This window comes from Oryza glaberrima, chromosome 1 (assembly GCF_000147395.1).
Source record: "Oryza glaberrima chromosome 1, OglaRS2, whole genome shotgun sequence".
NCBI lineage: Eukaryota > Viridiplantae > Streptophyta > Magnoliopsida > Poales > Poaceae > Oryza > Oryza glaberrima.
In genome coordinates this window covers 336,327-351,377 of record NC_068326.1, presented here as the reverse complement: position 1 = coordinate 351,377, position 15,051 = coordinate 336,327, and the positions used below count along the sequence as shown (strand labels likewise).

The 15,051-nt window shown below is 41.1% G+C and overlaps 2 protein-coding genes across 4 annotated transcripts; both read left to right on the top strand.

The window, feature by feature from the left end:
- Window positions 1-1,484: 1,484 nt before the first annotated feature.
- On the top strand, window positions 1,485-5,977 carry LOC127759965 (serine/threonine/tyrosine-protein kinase HT1-like). Its single transcript, XM_052284173.1, has 3 exons — window positions 1,485-2,381; window positions 4,341-4,796; window positions 5,346-5,977. The coding sequence occupies exons 1-3, from the start codon at window positions 2,001-2,003 to the stop codon at window positions 5,637-5,639; spliced, it is 1,131 nt and encodes a 376-aa protein (XP_052140133.1). The 5' UTR covers window positions 1,485-2,000; the 3' UTR covers window positions 5,640-5,977.
- Window positions 5,978-8,272: 2,295 nt separating this feature from the next.
- LOC127760364 (peroxisomal membrane protein PEX14-like) lies at window positions 8,273-14,714 on the top strand. 3 transcript variants are annotated; one of them, XM_052284604.1, is made up of 10 exons: window positions 8,273-8,705; window positions 12,119-12,318; window positions 12,414-12,462; window positions 12,933-13,108; window positions 13,193-13,376; window positions 13,484-13,633; window positions 13,709-13,740; window positions 13,866-13,911; window positions 14,022-14,092; window positions 14,178-14,714. In XM_052284604.1, the coding sequence occupies exons 2-10, from the start codon at window positions 12,175-12,177 to the stop codon at window positions 14,589-14,591; spliced, it is 1,266 nt and encodes a 421-aa protein (XP_052140564.1). In that variant the 5' UTR covers window positions 8,273-8,705; window positions 12,119-12,174; the 3' UTR covers window positions 14,592-14,714. The 3 variants fall into 3 exon arrangements, with proteins under 3 accessions (XP_052140564.1, XP_052140563.1, XP_052140562.1); XM_052284603.1 differs by lacking the exon at window positions 8,273-8,705 and adding an exon at window positions 11,276-11,528 and having other exon boundaries at window positions 14,181-14,714; XM_052284602.1 differs by lacking the exon at window positions 8,273-8,705 and adding an exon at window positions 11,278-11,528.
- The last annotated feature ends 337 nt before the right edge of the window (window positions 14,715-15,051 follow it).

Sequence of the window (15,051 nt, the reverse complement as noted above, 5' to 3'; positions counted from 1 at the left end):
GGTACATACTCGATCGATCGACAACAATATATGATCCATCATATATATATGTGCTGATCTCTAACTAACTAACTAATCTAGATTTTTAATTGATCCTGTATAGTATAGCTAGGTAGGTAAGTACCATAACCCAAATGGCTGGCAATTCTTTCTACTCTTGCTCCAGTATTCCCAGGTCGTTGTACCACTGCCGCCCCTCGCGTACAATTCATGCTCTATTTCAAACTCTGCTTGTACAAGCACACCGGCCTGACCACGCTGTCTACTTGTAAAAATATGATATTTTCTAATCCATATAGATTAAAAAATATCATATTTTTTTAATTTAGGTTAATATATTTTAGAACGAATAGAGTACTTTATCTGTAAAAAAAAATCAATTTCTGCTTTGAATTTAAATATAGCTTATGTCCAGATTGAAAGCTAGACGTTGGTTTTTCTAGGATAGATGGTGTACTCCACTTGCAAGGAGGTTAACTTGCTGCTATAAGTGAATTGGGATCAGGCACAGTTTCTATAGGAACTGCATGTTAAGCTATAGGAGCCATCTACTTTGTTGATGAACGGACCAGATCGTCAGCTACAAGTACTGGTGCAAAGCGCTTTTAAAAAATTGCTACAGTAAGCTACAATCCTGGACGTATTTTAACCATTAGACCAAGATGCAGGAAGTATTTTATTTATTTTACTTATGCCGTTACATATCAGGCGACCGTGCGGGCATCTGGTTGATCACATAAAACGCTTTCGGTGGCTTATTATTTGGCTGCACAACTTGTATCTAAGATGATTCATATATACGGTGTCAGGTGTCGTTTTTATTATTTGGAATACGCTTGCGTATTTACGAGAGAGAAGTGCAACAGAATATACAACGGCATTTTTTTCAATGAACAGAATACAACACAAAACTAATTATGCGACCTTGGGAGGAGGAATACTGAGAGTTAGATTTAGCTAATAAGGAGGAATCGACCGTTCTGACCCATATGCATGCGGTGATTTGTTCATGTCTACTAATCTATGTCTACTTGTCTGTTAAAAAAAAGCTAAACTCTGGCGCTAGAATTAGACTTTTTTTTTTGGGACGGAGGGGTAGTCGGTTGATCCGTTGATGGATGGATCGTGTAGACGTGTACTGCTCCCTGGGAGGCTGGGACATGATATACCAAGTTTCGCAATACGAAATGTTGGCCATTTCTTCAGAGCTTATCCCGAATGCATGGTCTCCCATGGATGGATGTCCTGTGATTTCTTCCTTTCCTACAGAAAAAGCAGATCTCTTTGGCTTGGCAGCTCGCTGTCCTGTGATTACTGTACTGTACTTAAAAGGGAGGAAGGAAACATATAAACGCGTCTTCTCTTGAGCTAACTAAAAAGAAAAGAAAAGAAAGAGTGTCTTCTATTGAGGTGAGGTCATCTGTCGTGGTGTCACTCGACACTTGCAATCAACAGCTGTTTCCGCCAAAACAAACAAATCTCTTACTGTACGATCGGTTCTAATCTCGGCACCCCTGAACCACCGAAAAAGCTCATCACTCTCTTCTCTTCACTAATAACCTGACGACCTCTGCTGGCTGCACTTGCCACTTCATCGTCGTCGTCTTCTTCTTCTTGTTCGCTTTTTACACTCTCATCAAAAGAATCATCTCTCTCTCTCTCTTTCTTTCTTGCCTTGTTCGGATCGATTCGATTAGGATGCGATTGAATCGCCCGTCTCATCTTCCCAGCCACACCCACAAATAATGTTGTCTTTCCGCAAATCCCCTCCGATATCCGTGTCCTGCTTTTTTTTTTTTTGTTATCCTCTACCGAAAATCCCGATTTTTTCGCTTTGAATCCGCCTTTTATCCTTCCTCCCATAAAGCTTTGAATCCCCGCGAGCGAGAGCGAGATTCCAGGCGCCGATTCGCTTCCACTTCCGCGAGCGTTTCGTGCATTGATTCCAAGAAGATCCAAGCTTATCGCGGAAAAGAAAGAAAGAAAGAAAGGAAGAGGAGATGAAATGCTTCAAGCAGCAGCAGCAGCAGGGCGGCGGCAATGGCGGTGGGCAGGGGAAGAGGCTGGAGAGGCGGCTGTCGCTGGGGGAGTACAAGAAGGCGGTGTCGTGGTCCAAGTACCTGGTGGCTCCGCCGGGAGCCAAGATCCGGGGTGGCGGCGAGGAGCTGTGGAGCGCCGACCTGTCCAAGCTGGAGATCCGGACCAAGTTCGCCACCGGCAGGCACAGCCGCGTCTACTCCGGCCGCTACGCCGCCCGCGACGTTGCCATCAAGATGGTTAGCCAGCCTGAGGAAGACGCCGCCCTCGCCGCCGAGCTCGAGCGCCAGTTCGCCTCCGAGGTCGCCCTCCTCCTCCGCCTCCGCCACCCCAACATCATCTCGGTACCTTTCTTCCTTCTTCTTCGATTCAATTTCAATTTCTATTTCTTCTTCTTTTCTAGTACCTTTATTAATAACTTGTTACTATTATTATTTCAATTATAATGGATTCTGTCCTGTGCATCTTGTGGGGACTTCTCCATCATTTTTGTGCACTTCCATCCATCAAGTCCAATTTAATTTCTTGTGCGCTCGTAGATGTTTACTACTAACACAAGTTGTTGCGTTTTGGTTTGGTTGGTTTTGTCTGTACCAGATATTGAATACTAGATTATCTCACTTGAACAGCCTGTTAGTTTCACATCTTAGTTCCTTTACGCTTTATTGGTGTGCCCCATGCGTGCACTAGGCTGTAGGATTTGTTATGCTAACCGATCTTCACATTAAAGGTTCTTACTTTATGCCTTGTTTTGATTGGGCGGAAGGATGGGGTCGAGAAGATAAGTCTGGGTGCGACATGATTCATGCTTGTTTATACTAACCCAATGAGGAGGGAGTGAACATGGCAGAAAAAAAAAACTTCTCTTCCAGTAGTATGATATTGATAGTTAAGATAGCGAAATCTGAGTCACGTACAAATGTTACAGCAATACTGTTCTCCTCCCTACTCTTTCTCTACGTTCATATCTCACCCTTTCGATCCATCGAGCAGAGAGCTGGTAATGATTGTTAGTGATTTTTTGTGAGATCCTGAATGTTTTTTTGTGCACTTTCCATCATATATATTACTTAATAGAGCTTCCTTTCTTTGGAGAAAACTCAACAGAGCTTCGTATTTCTACAGTGAATGGAGAAGCACATCTAATAAACTTCTCTAAGCCGCCTAACTATTTTTAGCCATCCACTGGAGGTGGTTTATAGGAAAGTTTAACCCCTCTGTTTCTTTGATTGGCAGTATATCAGGATATTTTTACACGAGTGCTGCAAAAGCTAGCCAGTCTTTAGGTTAATTGATTAGTCCAATCACTGTCCGCACCACTTTTATAACTTCTGTGAATTGGCTTCATTATGAAGAAGTTGGGTAAAGAGAGCCACCAGCCAATGGTTGTATTCAGGTTTTTATCCTATGCTTGATGAGTTCATGCCATATACAGCATTATAGGTGATAATGTTAGATACTTGTATGAGAAGTTAAAAGATGCTATTTTCCTAATTAAAGTGCGTGGTGGACCATATATGACATCCAAACTTAACTGCTTTCATATGCCAAGAAAAGTGTCTCTCGTAAGAATTTAATACGGAGAATTGACTCAGAGAGTGATAGTTCGTGACTTTGCCTACAGATAAAAATCTATGTTACTTTTCACTTTATCAAGTGCCTACCTGGATTACTGGTCCCACAGATCACATGGAAAGTATCACTTTGTCAAACCAACCGAAGTTGAGTAAGCACAAAAATCATGTGACATCTATGCAAGTTGCACTCCAAATGTTCTTCAGTAATACTGGCAAATTTCTGCAAGAACCTTAATTATTTGTGAAATTGGTTTATATGAGTGTTAGGCCGCATTTGATCTCAAATCGTTTTCCTCTGTTGCATTATTTGCCGTTATAATATTTTAGCTGTCCATGTTAAATATATTGCTAAAATAGGTCTTGGTTCTGATAGTTTGATAGAAAAACTGTTCATCCCTTCGTCACCCCTTTTCTAACCTGTTATCCTCTATTTGCCCCTTCGAAATTTGCACAGTGCGCAGAGTGATGGGAGGGGCAAATAGAGGGTAAAAGTTAAGAACAAGGGTCATTGAATGGATGAGCAGTTTCAGAGAGGTAATTAAGGGAAGTGGCCAACTTACAGAGGCAAATAAAGAATTTCTCTACATATAAAGCATGCTGGATTTGAAATGAAAGATGCCCACTACTTTTAACTTGTGAAGGAACTCTTGTAACCAATTAATCTCGTTTGCTCATTTTGTTGAGTCTCAAACTGATAAGAAATATATCTAAACTCTTGTTTTTCAGTTTGTTGCAGCATGCAAGAAACCACCAGTCTTCTGTATCATTACTGAGTACATGGCAGGTGGCTCCCTTAGGAAATATCTACATCAGCAAGAACCTCATTCTGTTCCAATTGAATTAGTGTTGAAGTTATCCTTAGAGATTGCTCGTGGAATGAGCTACTTACACTCGCAAGGCATACTTCACAGAGACTTGAAGTCAGAGAATATACTTCTCGATGGAGATATGTCAGTAAAGGTGGCAGATTTTGGAATTTCGTGCTTAGAATCGCAGTGCGGAAGTGGTAAGGGTTTTACTGGAACGTATAGGTGGATGGCTCCAGAAATGATCAAAGAGAAACACCATACGAGGAAGGTTGATGTATACAGCTTTGGAATTGTCTTGTGGGAGATTTTGACTGCTTTGGTACCATTCAGTGAGATGACACCCGAGCAAGCTGCTGTTGCTGTTGCCTTGAAGGTATGAATTTTTGACATGCCACCTCTCCAATCTTCATGTCCATCTTTGTTTCCTTGGCTATAATGTAGGCTGTTAAAATCATGAGATGCTGCTGCCTTTTCAGTCGCAGTACCAGTAGAAAATTTTGGTTTCTTTCTGTAAGAGAGTAAAAAATGTTTTTTTTCCCTTATGGAAACTATGGCGGACATTTAATTAGCCTGAACTTTATTGGTATCAAAATTGCGGGTAATTAGAGGATTTAATTAAGCCTGAACTTTTTTTTTGCTTAAATCCTCTGTATCACCCCAAAAATTGTTTGTAATTCTGTTGACATGATTTCTAGCTTGAAAAAAAACATATTAAACATGCTCGATCCATTTAGGTAATTACTGCTCAACTAGCGATGAAATCTGAATAGGCTGAAAATATGGTGTTTTTCCACACATTGTGTTGCGCAGCAAATATCTATATGATCCCATAAGTTTGGAAAATAAGAGTCGGTTAGCTTGTCCTATCTGTTACTGATGACCTTCATCTATTGGAGTTTTGCAACTAATAGCTTTTGTGCAGAATGCTAGGCCACCACTGCCTCCTTCATGCCCTGTGGCAATAAGCCATCTGATAACTCAGTGCTGGGCGACCAACCCAGACAGAAGGCCTCAGTTCGACGACATCGTCGCCATACTTGAGAGCTACATAGAAGCTCTTGAAGAGGATCCATCCTTCTTGCAGTCATATATACCGCCTCCGCATCCGCTGCACCATCACCATCACCAGCATCATAATCATCATCATCAACAGAGCCTTCTCCGGTGCTTCCCTCGCTACAGAACCACCCGACGATCTGCATCTCTGAGAGTATAATCTGGATGACGGCTTCGTCTTCGCCGTGTATGATGTATGCACTTTGTTTTTTCAGTTTCTTTTTTCCTTTTTCAATGCGCCGGCCCCCTATTATGCGGCAGTAAGGCTTGCTATGATTTAGTATTCCCCTTCTTTCATTTTTTTTCTGTTTATTATTGACGATTTTCCATCATTAATGCCTGCCTCGATCGATTTACTTGAGAGACGACAAGCAGCAGTTTTTCTGGTGATTATCTATCTCTGAATGTCGTTTTATTTGGGTGGTGGAACAATGGACGAGCATCTGTAATTGTAATATAATCGAGCTCTTCCGTCAATCTGCTGTTTTTGTTGTGATCACTGCAATGTTATGCCTTGAACAAGTGCAATGTTTATCCATGCATGGCAAGTGAGATTTTAAATATCAGGTTCAAAAAGTGAGATTAGTTAGGCACTGCGTTTTTTTTCACATTCATCTCTCTGCGTATCATTAAGAGAATCACCAGTGTATCTTTAAAATTGAGAAGGAATAAACAATACTACTATCAGTTTATATACATTATAAGACTAATAAGTAACAAATACAATGTAATATACTTAATTACTTAGCCATAAGAAATAAATAAATAATTTCTTTCATCCCTCTCTCATGGCTAGTGGTTGTTGGGTTAGAGATTTTGCTAAAAAAGCATATGCCTTTAGCAAGTACTATAAGTGGAATGTCTGTCAATGTATATTGTTATGTTTACATTGTATATGGTAAGAGACAGTATTAAGGTGGACCTTACAAACACAAGAGTACCCAGAGAGAAGTACTACCTAAGGGTGAAAATGGTTATGGAAATTCCCGATTGACCAAGCGTTGTTTCTGTATGAAGGGCATTGTTTTTTATAGTTGCTGATTTCGTTTTTGGCTATATGTAAATTTTGTTTTTTTTTCTCAATTTCTTTCTGTATCGTATTGGACAAGTGTCGTTTAAATGATAAATATAGTCAATTACCGACCGATCGAGCGTCTTTTTGAAAGAGATGCTACCGATTCCGTTTTCACCCTTAGTACTACCATGTGAGAGTGAAGAGTGACTTTTTAATTACTTGTGGGTGGTCTTTATGCATATAGCCACCTCAACCAAATGCCTCCTGTAAGAATTAATCTCACAATGTATAAGATCCACCTTAAAGGCTTAAGACCCCCCCCCCCCCTATGTTATTGTCCTAAACCCCTTAAGTACTTGCCCCTATATGCCGTGTAGGCTCATTTGCACATGTGGAAGAGAGAAAGGATTATATTAGAGAGTGAATGAGCTATCCCTCATGTAAAGAGCAACCATTACACAAATTTCAGTAAAAATATGAGAGCATAGAGTTATTGGGGGTTTGTGTGTTAGAGTAACTATTATTGTATACTCCCTTCGTCTAAGAATAAGGTTACTTAGTATGGAATATGATATATTTTAGTACTATTAATTTAGATATACTCTGTCTAAATTTTTAGTACTACTATCATATCTCATAGGTCAACTTATTATGGGACGAAGGTAGCTGGTTACCTCTTAAATCTATATAAAGATGATATATATGAAATTGGAGGTTACAGTCACCTCTATTATAAAACTTGCTATTATGAAAAAAGGAGAATCAATAGAATATTAATGGATTCTAAACAACCACTAGATTAAACATTTATGAATGATGAATGTATAAATGATGAAAAAACTCTGAAATTGCCCTAATATAATATTCCAATAGAAACCTATGTTATATGGGAGTATTCAAGCACTAGTAATAACAATTGTTGGATCAGTAGAAACTCCTGGCAGAGCGAGTCCACCAACTTGAGCCTGAGCTCGAGCTAGAGCTTGAGGTTGACGACGACGATGGCGGCGATGGAGAAGGGCTCCTCCTTGCCTCCTTCTTGTACTGCGGCGGAGGAGAAGGGTTTCTCTGCTGACGTCCCCGCGCTAGGTCATCATCCGACGACGAGGAGGAGGACTCGGATGATGAAGACGAAGACGAGGACGAGGACTCGGATGATGAAGACGAAGACGACGACGACGACGACTCGGAGGAGGAGGAGGTGTCGGTGCCATGGCTGGAGCGCTGGCGGTCCTTAAGGGAAGAAGCAGCAGGAGCCTCCGGCGGCGTGGCATTATTGTCCTCGTCCTCCCCCGCCGGCGTCTGCGTCTGCGAGTGGAGCGTGGCGAGGCGGCCGCAGATGTCGGCGTAGCAGACGAGCACGATGGCGACGGTGAAGGCGGCGCAGGCGAGGCTGATGACGGTGGAGGGGTCGAGGGCGCGGGCGGCCGCATTCATGTCGGCGGCGATCGCGCAGAGCGCCTCGGCGATGACGGCGAGGTGGTCCCGGAAGGTGGCCATGGCCGGCCGATCAATCTAATCTAATCTACCTGCAGTATCCAAGTGTACGTCGTGTAGATGTAGAGGAAGATATATATATATATTATATATATATAATTCGCAGTGTTGGTGTTTGGTACGGATACGGATAATGCTTCTGTTTGGTATCGTCGCCGACATGGCCGGACCCCAAACCAAAGCTTATCTCATATGGGCTTTCGGCCTTTATTTTCAGCCCACTTCAAATCCTCTCACCTTCTGGTCCTCCCCTCTCTGCACATTTTCATTTTCCCCCTCCTCCCTCCCGTGCGTTGCAGCGCCTCCGCCTCTTCTCCTCCCCGCCGCTACGGCGCCTCCTCTCATTCCCGTCGCTCCTTCTCGCCATCCCTTCTCCGCCTCCGCCTCCTCCTAGCCACGCCCCCTCTTATTTCCCCTCATCCCCAACAGCACCACCTCCTCCCATCGATCAGAGCTCTCTCCGGCAATAGCAGGGTATAATTCGGGAGCATGGCTCCATCCGATGGCGGCACGCATAGAACGTTACTTTACGAATCGCCGTCGCCTCGTCTTTTGCATCTCCACTAGAGATCCCCTTGACCTCCTCTGCAGTCTGCAGCGCCTCCATCCCCTTCTCCAGTTATTCTTCTCGTCCCCCTCTGGTGAAGATTGCCAACGGAAAGACTAAAGGTCCCAAAAACTGCACGATTGGGGAAGTCAACATCGATAGCAGTGGTTAGTATAACTTCTTGCTCCTGACAGTGTTCATTGTATATGATGTGCAGATACCAGGTCTTCAGCTAACTCTGAGAAGTTGAGCACATTCTTGTCCTAGCTGCTAAAGTGGAATTAAGTCAGTTAACAGTACACGCCTGAGAATTAAGACCTAAATCAAAAATAGTAAGTTTGGACTAAAAAAGATCAACAAGTTCTAAAACGGGGTGTTTAAAGGCACTTATGTATTTGCATTTTTTTATTATGCAGGTTTCATTTAAGATCACTGTAAAAAGAACGTGTCCTACAAACAAAGAAAGATTGTAAGCAATAAATATTATAGTTATACAATAGAAAAATGTGTTGATGGTTCAAATTCATTAATGATAAACAATTACACGCACAATTGAATTTCATATATCATGTTATACTCATTTCAAAATGCATATGAAAACAAATGGGTTTAAAACTAGCAGCATAATGGTTTGTAAGTGGATTGAGATAGTATCTTTATTACTTTTGCACATAAACATATAAAATTCAGTTTCCAAATAAATTCCATGAGTATTGGATTAATTCGATATTTGCTAAAAAAAATTAGTTGTGACAAGTTAGCTGCTAAAAAAATTTAGTTGTGACAAGTTGTGATAAGAAAAATCTAGAATTATATGCAAGTTGGCTCCTTCAGAAGTCATTGTATTATATGCTATAGATAAGAGTCATAGAAATTTACACATTCTTTTTTGTTGGTATTGTGTCTAACTTCTGGGTGTTGAACCATACCAATATTGTTGAATTGGGCTCCTCGAGTACATTCATCTGCACTGGAATTCCTTATCAACCATTAGTCAGTAAGTGTTCTTCCATGTCACACTATTGCCTCAAGTAAACAATCTACTGAAATTTGTGTTTAATTATTACTTTCTGAGGTCATAGCAACAATAGCCGTGGTAATATGAAGCGTTGAACTGTCTATCATATCCTAAACTAAGAAGGCAAGTGGGAGGGATACTGTATTTACATTTGCCATAGTATGATATTTATGAATGTGATTACAGGTTGGATCTGTATACTAGACTCCACACCCCTTCTCTAAAAAAATACTAGACCCCAGCCATGCTTTTGTGCTACTTACGATATGTTTCAGATTTTTTGTTGTTGTACAATTTTCAAAGTTTTTTTTAGACATTTTCTCTTGGTGTCAACATATATTTATGATATGATATTCTTTACATTTGAAGAGGCAGAGAATGATTGCAATAAGCATAATCACATTGGAGAGCATAAGCAAGCAATGGATGATATATTTTGACCGTCATTCTTTTCTTTTTTTATATTAACTGTTGTATCGATGGACACTAAAAACTGAAGAGTAATATGTTTAATTTGTTGTCAGCATTAATCCAAAAAAAATCAAAAGCTCAGTAAGCTGTATTCTGAGTTCAATATTTATCATGTACTATCTCAGGCTGTTATGTGGGTTTTCCTTTTACCTCTTTGGCACATGTGATGGCGTAGGTAATGAGAGTCGCGCAACACGCGACTTATGTGGCTAGTTGATTTGATGATTTCCCTTCCCAAAATATCTTACCAAATACTCCGTATTAATAAATTTATAGATAAGGTCAAAAAAAATTATAGATTAAACAACAACAAACGATCGTGACACTAAACATTATGGGTTTAAACGATCATAACAATCTTTCGAAAAATGCATAAGTACTCCCTTTCTTTTTTTTCTTGGAGCCGAACACACCTAGGATAATACTGTAGGAAAAAAAAAATGCTTGTGAGCACATCTTTATTTATCTTTTCAAAAATTCCTTGTGAGGTAGGAGGAATATAGAGTTTTACTTTAAAAAATTATTATGGTATCATGTACTACCTCCTAGTATTTTATTTACTAAAAATCCTAACATTTTTTTGTTTCGGAAAATAACCACACTTAGGATCTTGTTACTACTATTTGATATTCGAGAATCAATTTTATACACCTAGGTGGATGTCCACCTACGCCAATCTCCATCCAATGTTCTTTAAGATCTGTGCCACCCATATCCCACGCCCATCACCGAATACGAGTCTGCCTGTGCACATATCTCGGGGGATGCATTGACGGCACAACAGTTGGGTGGACATCCACCTATGCGATCAGAATCATCTTTCTTTGATATTCTATATATCACAATACAAGAATAAGGCCAAGTTATAGTGTTTGCAAAAAAAAAAATTATACGAAAGTTGTGTAAAAAAACATATTAATTCATTTTAATTTTTACCTAATACTTAACTAATTATGCATTAATAAACCACCTTTCCAAGCACAGCCTAAGTGGTGGTGGATCTACCATCGGCACGTCACAACTACTTTTACACGTTTTATAAATTAGTCCATGAAAATTTTTAAATATTTATTTAAATCAAGTGAATATATATATATATATATAATAAGCATTTGCAAAATAAAACACGGACATTTTTTTTTACCCATAGCCTTCTGTTAGTAGATAGAAAAAAGAAAGAAAAAGAATAAATGCCGAACTGCAAGTGACCATCAGTCCTCACCACAGTTATCCATGGCTACACAGAGAGAAGAAGAGAAGGGGATTGCTTTGATGAAATTGTGTGTGAGCGAAGCGACACGTTTCGTTTCGTTTTCTTGGAGGAAACAAAATAAACACCCTCCGCGTGCAGATAAAGTACATGTGAATATCGCACATGCTCATCGCTGCTTCTTTCCTCCGACGACTCGCGGCCGCCGCCGCCGCCTGAAATCTCTTTCTTGATTCGTGCGCTCCTGAGCTACCCCGATGGCCGCCCAATCTTCCACTTCCTCGCCGCAAGGTCAGGTTTTTCTTCCCCTCTCTTACTGTCTCATATCCTCCGAAAATCGTGGCGCTCCCCGTCCAATCCTTTGGATCAAGTGACGCTTTTCTTCAGACATGGAATCTTGGCGCTTCTTGCTCGATGTTTCTATCCCGCCGATTGTTAGCCATATAATTTGGGACTGAGTTTATGAGCAACTCTTCTCTTTCTGTTGAGAGACGAGGGTTTGGTAATTTTGAGGGTTAGAACATGAGAACCGCCGAATCTTGTACCGCGATTGCCTACTGGAATAAGCGTAAGAGTCCTGGCTGCTCATATCATCACTAATTCTAGCCTCGTTAGCAAGGGCAACTAGCTTTTGAGGCGATTCAGCCAAGACAAGTTCATGCCCTCTTGTGGTTGTGGGCACAAGTCCAGTGGCTGGCTGCAGTTTTTGCTGCAAATATCGACAATTTAGAGGTCCATAGCACCAAATGAATTTGGAACCACCGGGGAGAAATTGGCTATTCTGAAACCTTGAGTTATTATCTTGTTATTTTGTTAGTTATAGTCACTCAGATTTCCCTGTCCTGAAAATCGAACTGCATTCCCATTTGCTCATGCTGCAGATGGTTCTGGTGGAGGTGAATTCTCAGACAATTTGGTACTTCAAACCCCACAGCCAATGCGGGAGGATTACATACAGAATGCTGTTAACTTTCTTGGACATCCAAAAGTGAAGAGTTCTCCAGTATTTTACAGGCGCTCTTTTCTGGAAAAGAAAGGCCTTACAAAGGAAGAAATCGACGAGGCCTTCCGTCGGGTTCCTGTATGATTTACTTTCTACCGCCCCTACATGGCTGTTTGTATACCTCCAAATGAAAATAAGATGAAACGTTCCTGAAACAGCTTAATGTCTTGTAGGATCCACAGCCAAACAGTACAGATGTTGCAGCTGTTGCTTCACAACAAGGTACCCTATTGCTCTACATGATAAACATTTAGCACTAGCACAGCAATGGGTTGCAGTGATATTATATCACTGCGTTTGTCTTACTTTTGGTTGAGTGGATTGTCCTAATATAGTATTATGACATAATAGCCACCAGGCTTTGCTATATTGTTGTTGGTTAACTTGGACGCACACAACATACAGAAGTTTTATTGGTTTCACTGAGTTTGCTCAAGTGATGATCTATTGGCAGCTTCTTTTCTTTTGTTTACTTGATTGGAATGTCTTATTTTCAGCTCTTTTTCACTAACTTAATTCAAATTACATCAAGATTTTAGATCTTTAGATTGGTTCTATAAATTATTGTGCTTTGATAGTAGTTCATATCTGTGATTGCAAGTCTGTACCCAAAAATCTTACAATACACTGAAAAATAAACTCTTTTTGTTAGCTTGATCACTTAAAGGCCGTGTTATTTTCTTTGCTTCCAGCCGGCATCGCAAATCAATCTGCTGGAGTACAACCTTATGAGACAGTTCAAGCACCACAAGCCATTAACACTGGTCCTATCGTTCCACATGCGCAGCCGCAACTTAGCTGGTCCCGTACTCTCATTGGTGTAGGTGTTTTCCTCGGAGTTGGGGCTAGTGCTGCTGTCATCCTCAAGGTATATCTCGTGAATTTTGCAGACTATCTTAATTTTAGCAAGTTCTTGAGAAATTAACTCTATATGCGTGCATGTTTTGTACAGAAATTGTTTGTTCCTAGGCTAAAATCTTGGATCCAAGGAGCCCATGTTGAAGGGGATGAAATTTCTGGGAATGAACTTAAATCCAAGTTTTATGAAGAAATCAAAGCAGCCATACAAGATTCTGCATCAGCGTTTTCTGATATTGCTAAAACAAACCAAGAGTTGCTTGCTTCAAAGGATGAAGGTTTCATAATTTTCCGTTGATACATTAGCATGTTTTAGCAGAAGAAATGTACAATAGCTATCACTGTTTCGGGTTTGATCGTCTTAATGAATCTCACTTGTTTATAGATAAGAAGATACTTACAAAGTTGGCACAAGCATTTGATTCGCAAGCAGAGGCGTTTAGATCCTTGAGCGATTCCTTGAATCGTATGAGTGAGAATAGGTTTTACCAGTACAATCTAATGGAGGATCATTTTCAATCTGCCCCATGGAATGGTTAGAATCAATTCTTTTTTGTTGCATTGGTTTCTTTAAATCTGTTGCTAATATTGACGTTATCTGTCTGAATAGGGCCAACTACAAATTCATGGAGAGCTTCTCAGGTATAGCTTATTGTTATTTACCCCATTGTGAACTCATTATTCTTATTTACCCTTTCTGTCAATACCTTTTTTTTTAATCTTTGCATCATTCCGTTGTAGTTCTCATTCGGTTTCTCTATTTACAGCAAACAAACGCATACAACACATCACCACGCAGTGATTTTGACTCCGGTAAGTAGCCTCCACCAGAAGCAGCACAACTTTCTTGTATCATCACCTGAGAATATTTTTTTCTGCCTTGCACTTATTTTGTGTGCCCTCTTTCGTGTTATCTTTATCAGGGAGGCATCCGTTCATGCCAGTACCGGGAGAACCTTCACCTGGAGCATTTCCGGCGAGATCCTATGTTGAGGTAGGCCATCGTATGATCATGGATTCTAGGTGCAGTAGACATGATAGTATTCCAAAACTTGATGGTGTGTGAGTACTTATTTCAGCAGCAGCGGATGCAGAGGCCTGGGTACGGATTTCAGCCTCAGATGAGCAATGACAGGTGGAACCCTGGCTCGCCATTGACGAACTACCACGGTGCTCCTCCGTATCAGCAGTATCACCATGGATCCACCAACGCCATCGATGAAGCTCTAGCTCCAGCTCCAGTTCCAGCTCCAGCTCCACCAGCTGAAAGCCCGTTCCAGCGTCGCTGGGTTCCCCCACAGCCACCGGGCGTCGTCATGCCGGAGGCCGTGGCCGCCATACGGCAGCCGAGGCAGCAAGTTGCAGCGGCATCGAGACCGTCGGAATCCGCCGCGGCGACAGAGCAGCCACAGTCAGGTGACGTCGCCGGTGGCGCCGCCATGGCCAATGCGGGCAATGGCGAGGCCGAGCAAGAGCGGGAAGCTGCTGCTTAATTACTCCATTTCTTTTTTTTTTGTTTGCCACGCGATGCATGCGTCTCTCGTGTACAAAATACAGACTAGTGACGATTACCTATGAGAAAAAGAGAAGAGGAACAAATGTTGTGTATTCATTCACTGTGGGTGTGAATACTGACTCTACTGAGATTATACTCTGTCTGTCTCTAAATAGAAGGGATTATACTATGTCTGTCTTTAAATATAAGGGATTTTAGTCGAATGTGACATATTCTCTTTTTGTCCAGATTCGTTATTCTAGGATATGTCACGTTTAACCAAAATAACTTATATTTAGGGAGGGAGGGAGTAATGGCCAAGAAAAACAAGATGCTCGCGCTGCTTGCTTTCTTGCGTACCTTGTATTTTTTTTACAAGAAAAACAACATTATTTTCATGCCTTGTTTTACATGTGGATCTATTATATCTGGGCGTTAGTTATCGACAAGTGCAGACA

Bases quoted from the DNA above. Each gene is read 5' to 3' on its own strand.
- LOC127759965 (XM_052284173.1), top strand. From the start codon at position 2,001: ATGAAATGCTTCAAGCAGCAGCAGCAGCAGGGCGGCGGCAATGGCGGT. The intron at 2,382-4,340 runs GTACCTTTCTTC...CTTGTTTTTCAG, and splicing joins GCCACCCCAACATCATCTCG to TTTGTTGCAGCATGCAAGAA. The intron at 4,797-5,345 runs GTATGAATTTTT...GCTTTTGTGCAG, and splicing joins CTGTTGCTGTTGCCTTGAAG to AATGCTAGGCCACCACTGCC.
- LOC127760364 (XM_052284602.1), top strand. From the start codon at position 11,495: ATGGCCGCCCAATCTTCCACTTCCTCGCCGCAAG. The intron at 13,634-13,708 runs GTTAGAATCAAT...CTGTCTGAATAG, and splicing joins TCAATCTGCCCCATGGAATG to GGCCAACTACAAATTCATGG. The intron at 13,741-13,865 runs GTATAGCTTATT...CTCTATTTACAG, and splicing joins ATTCATGGAGAGCTTCTCAG to CAAACAAACGCATACAACAC.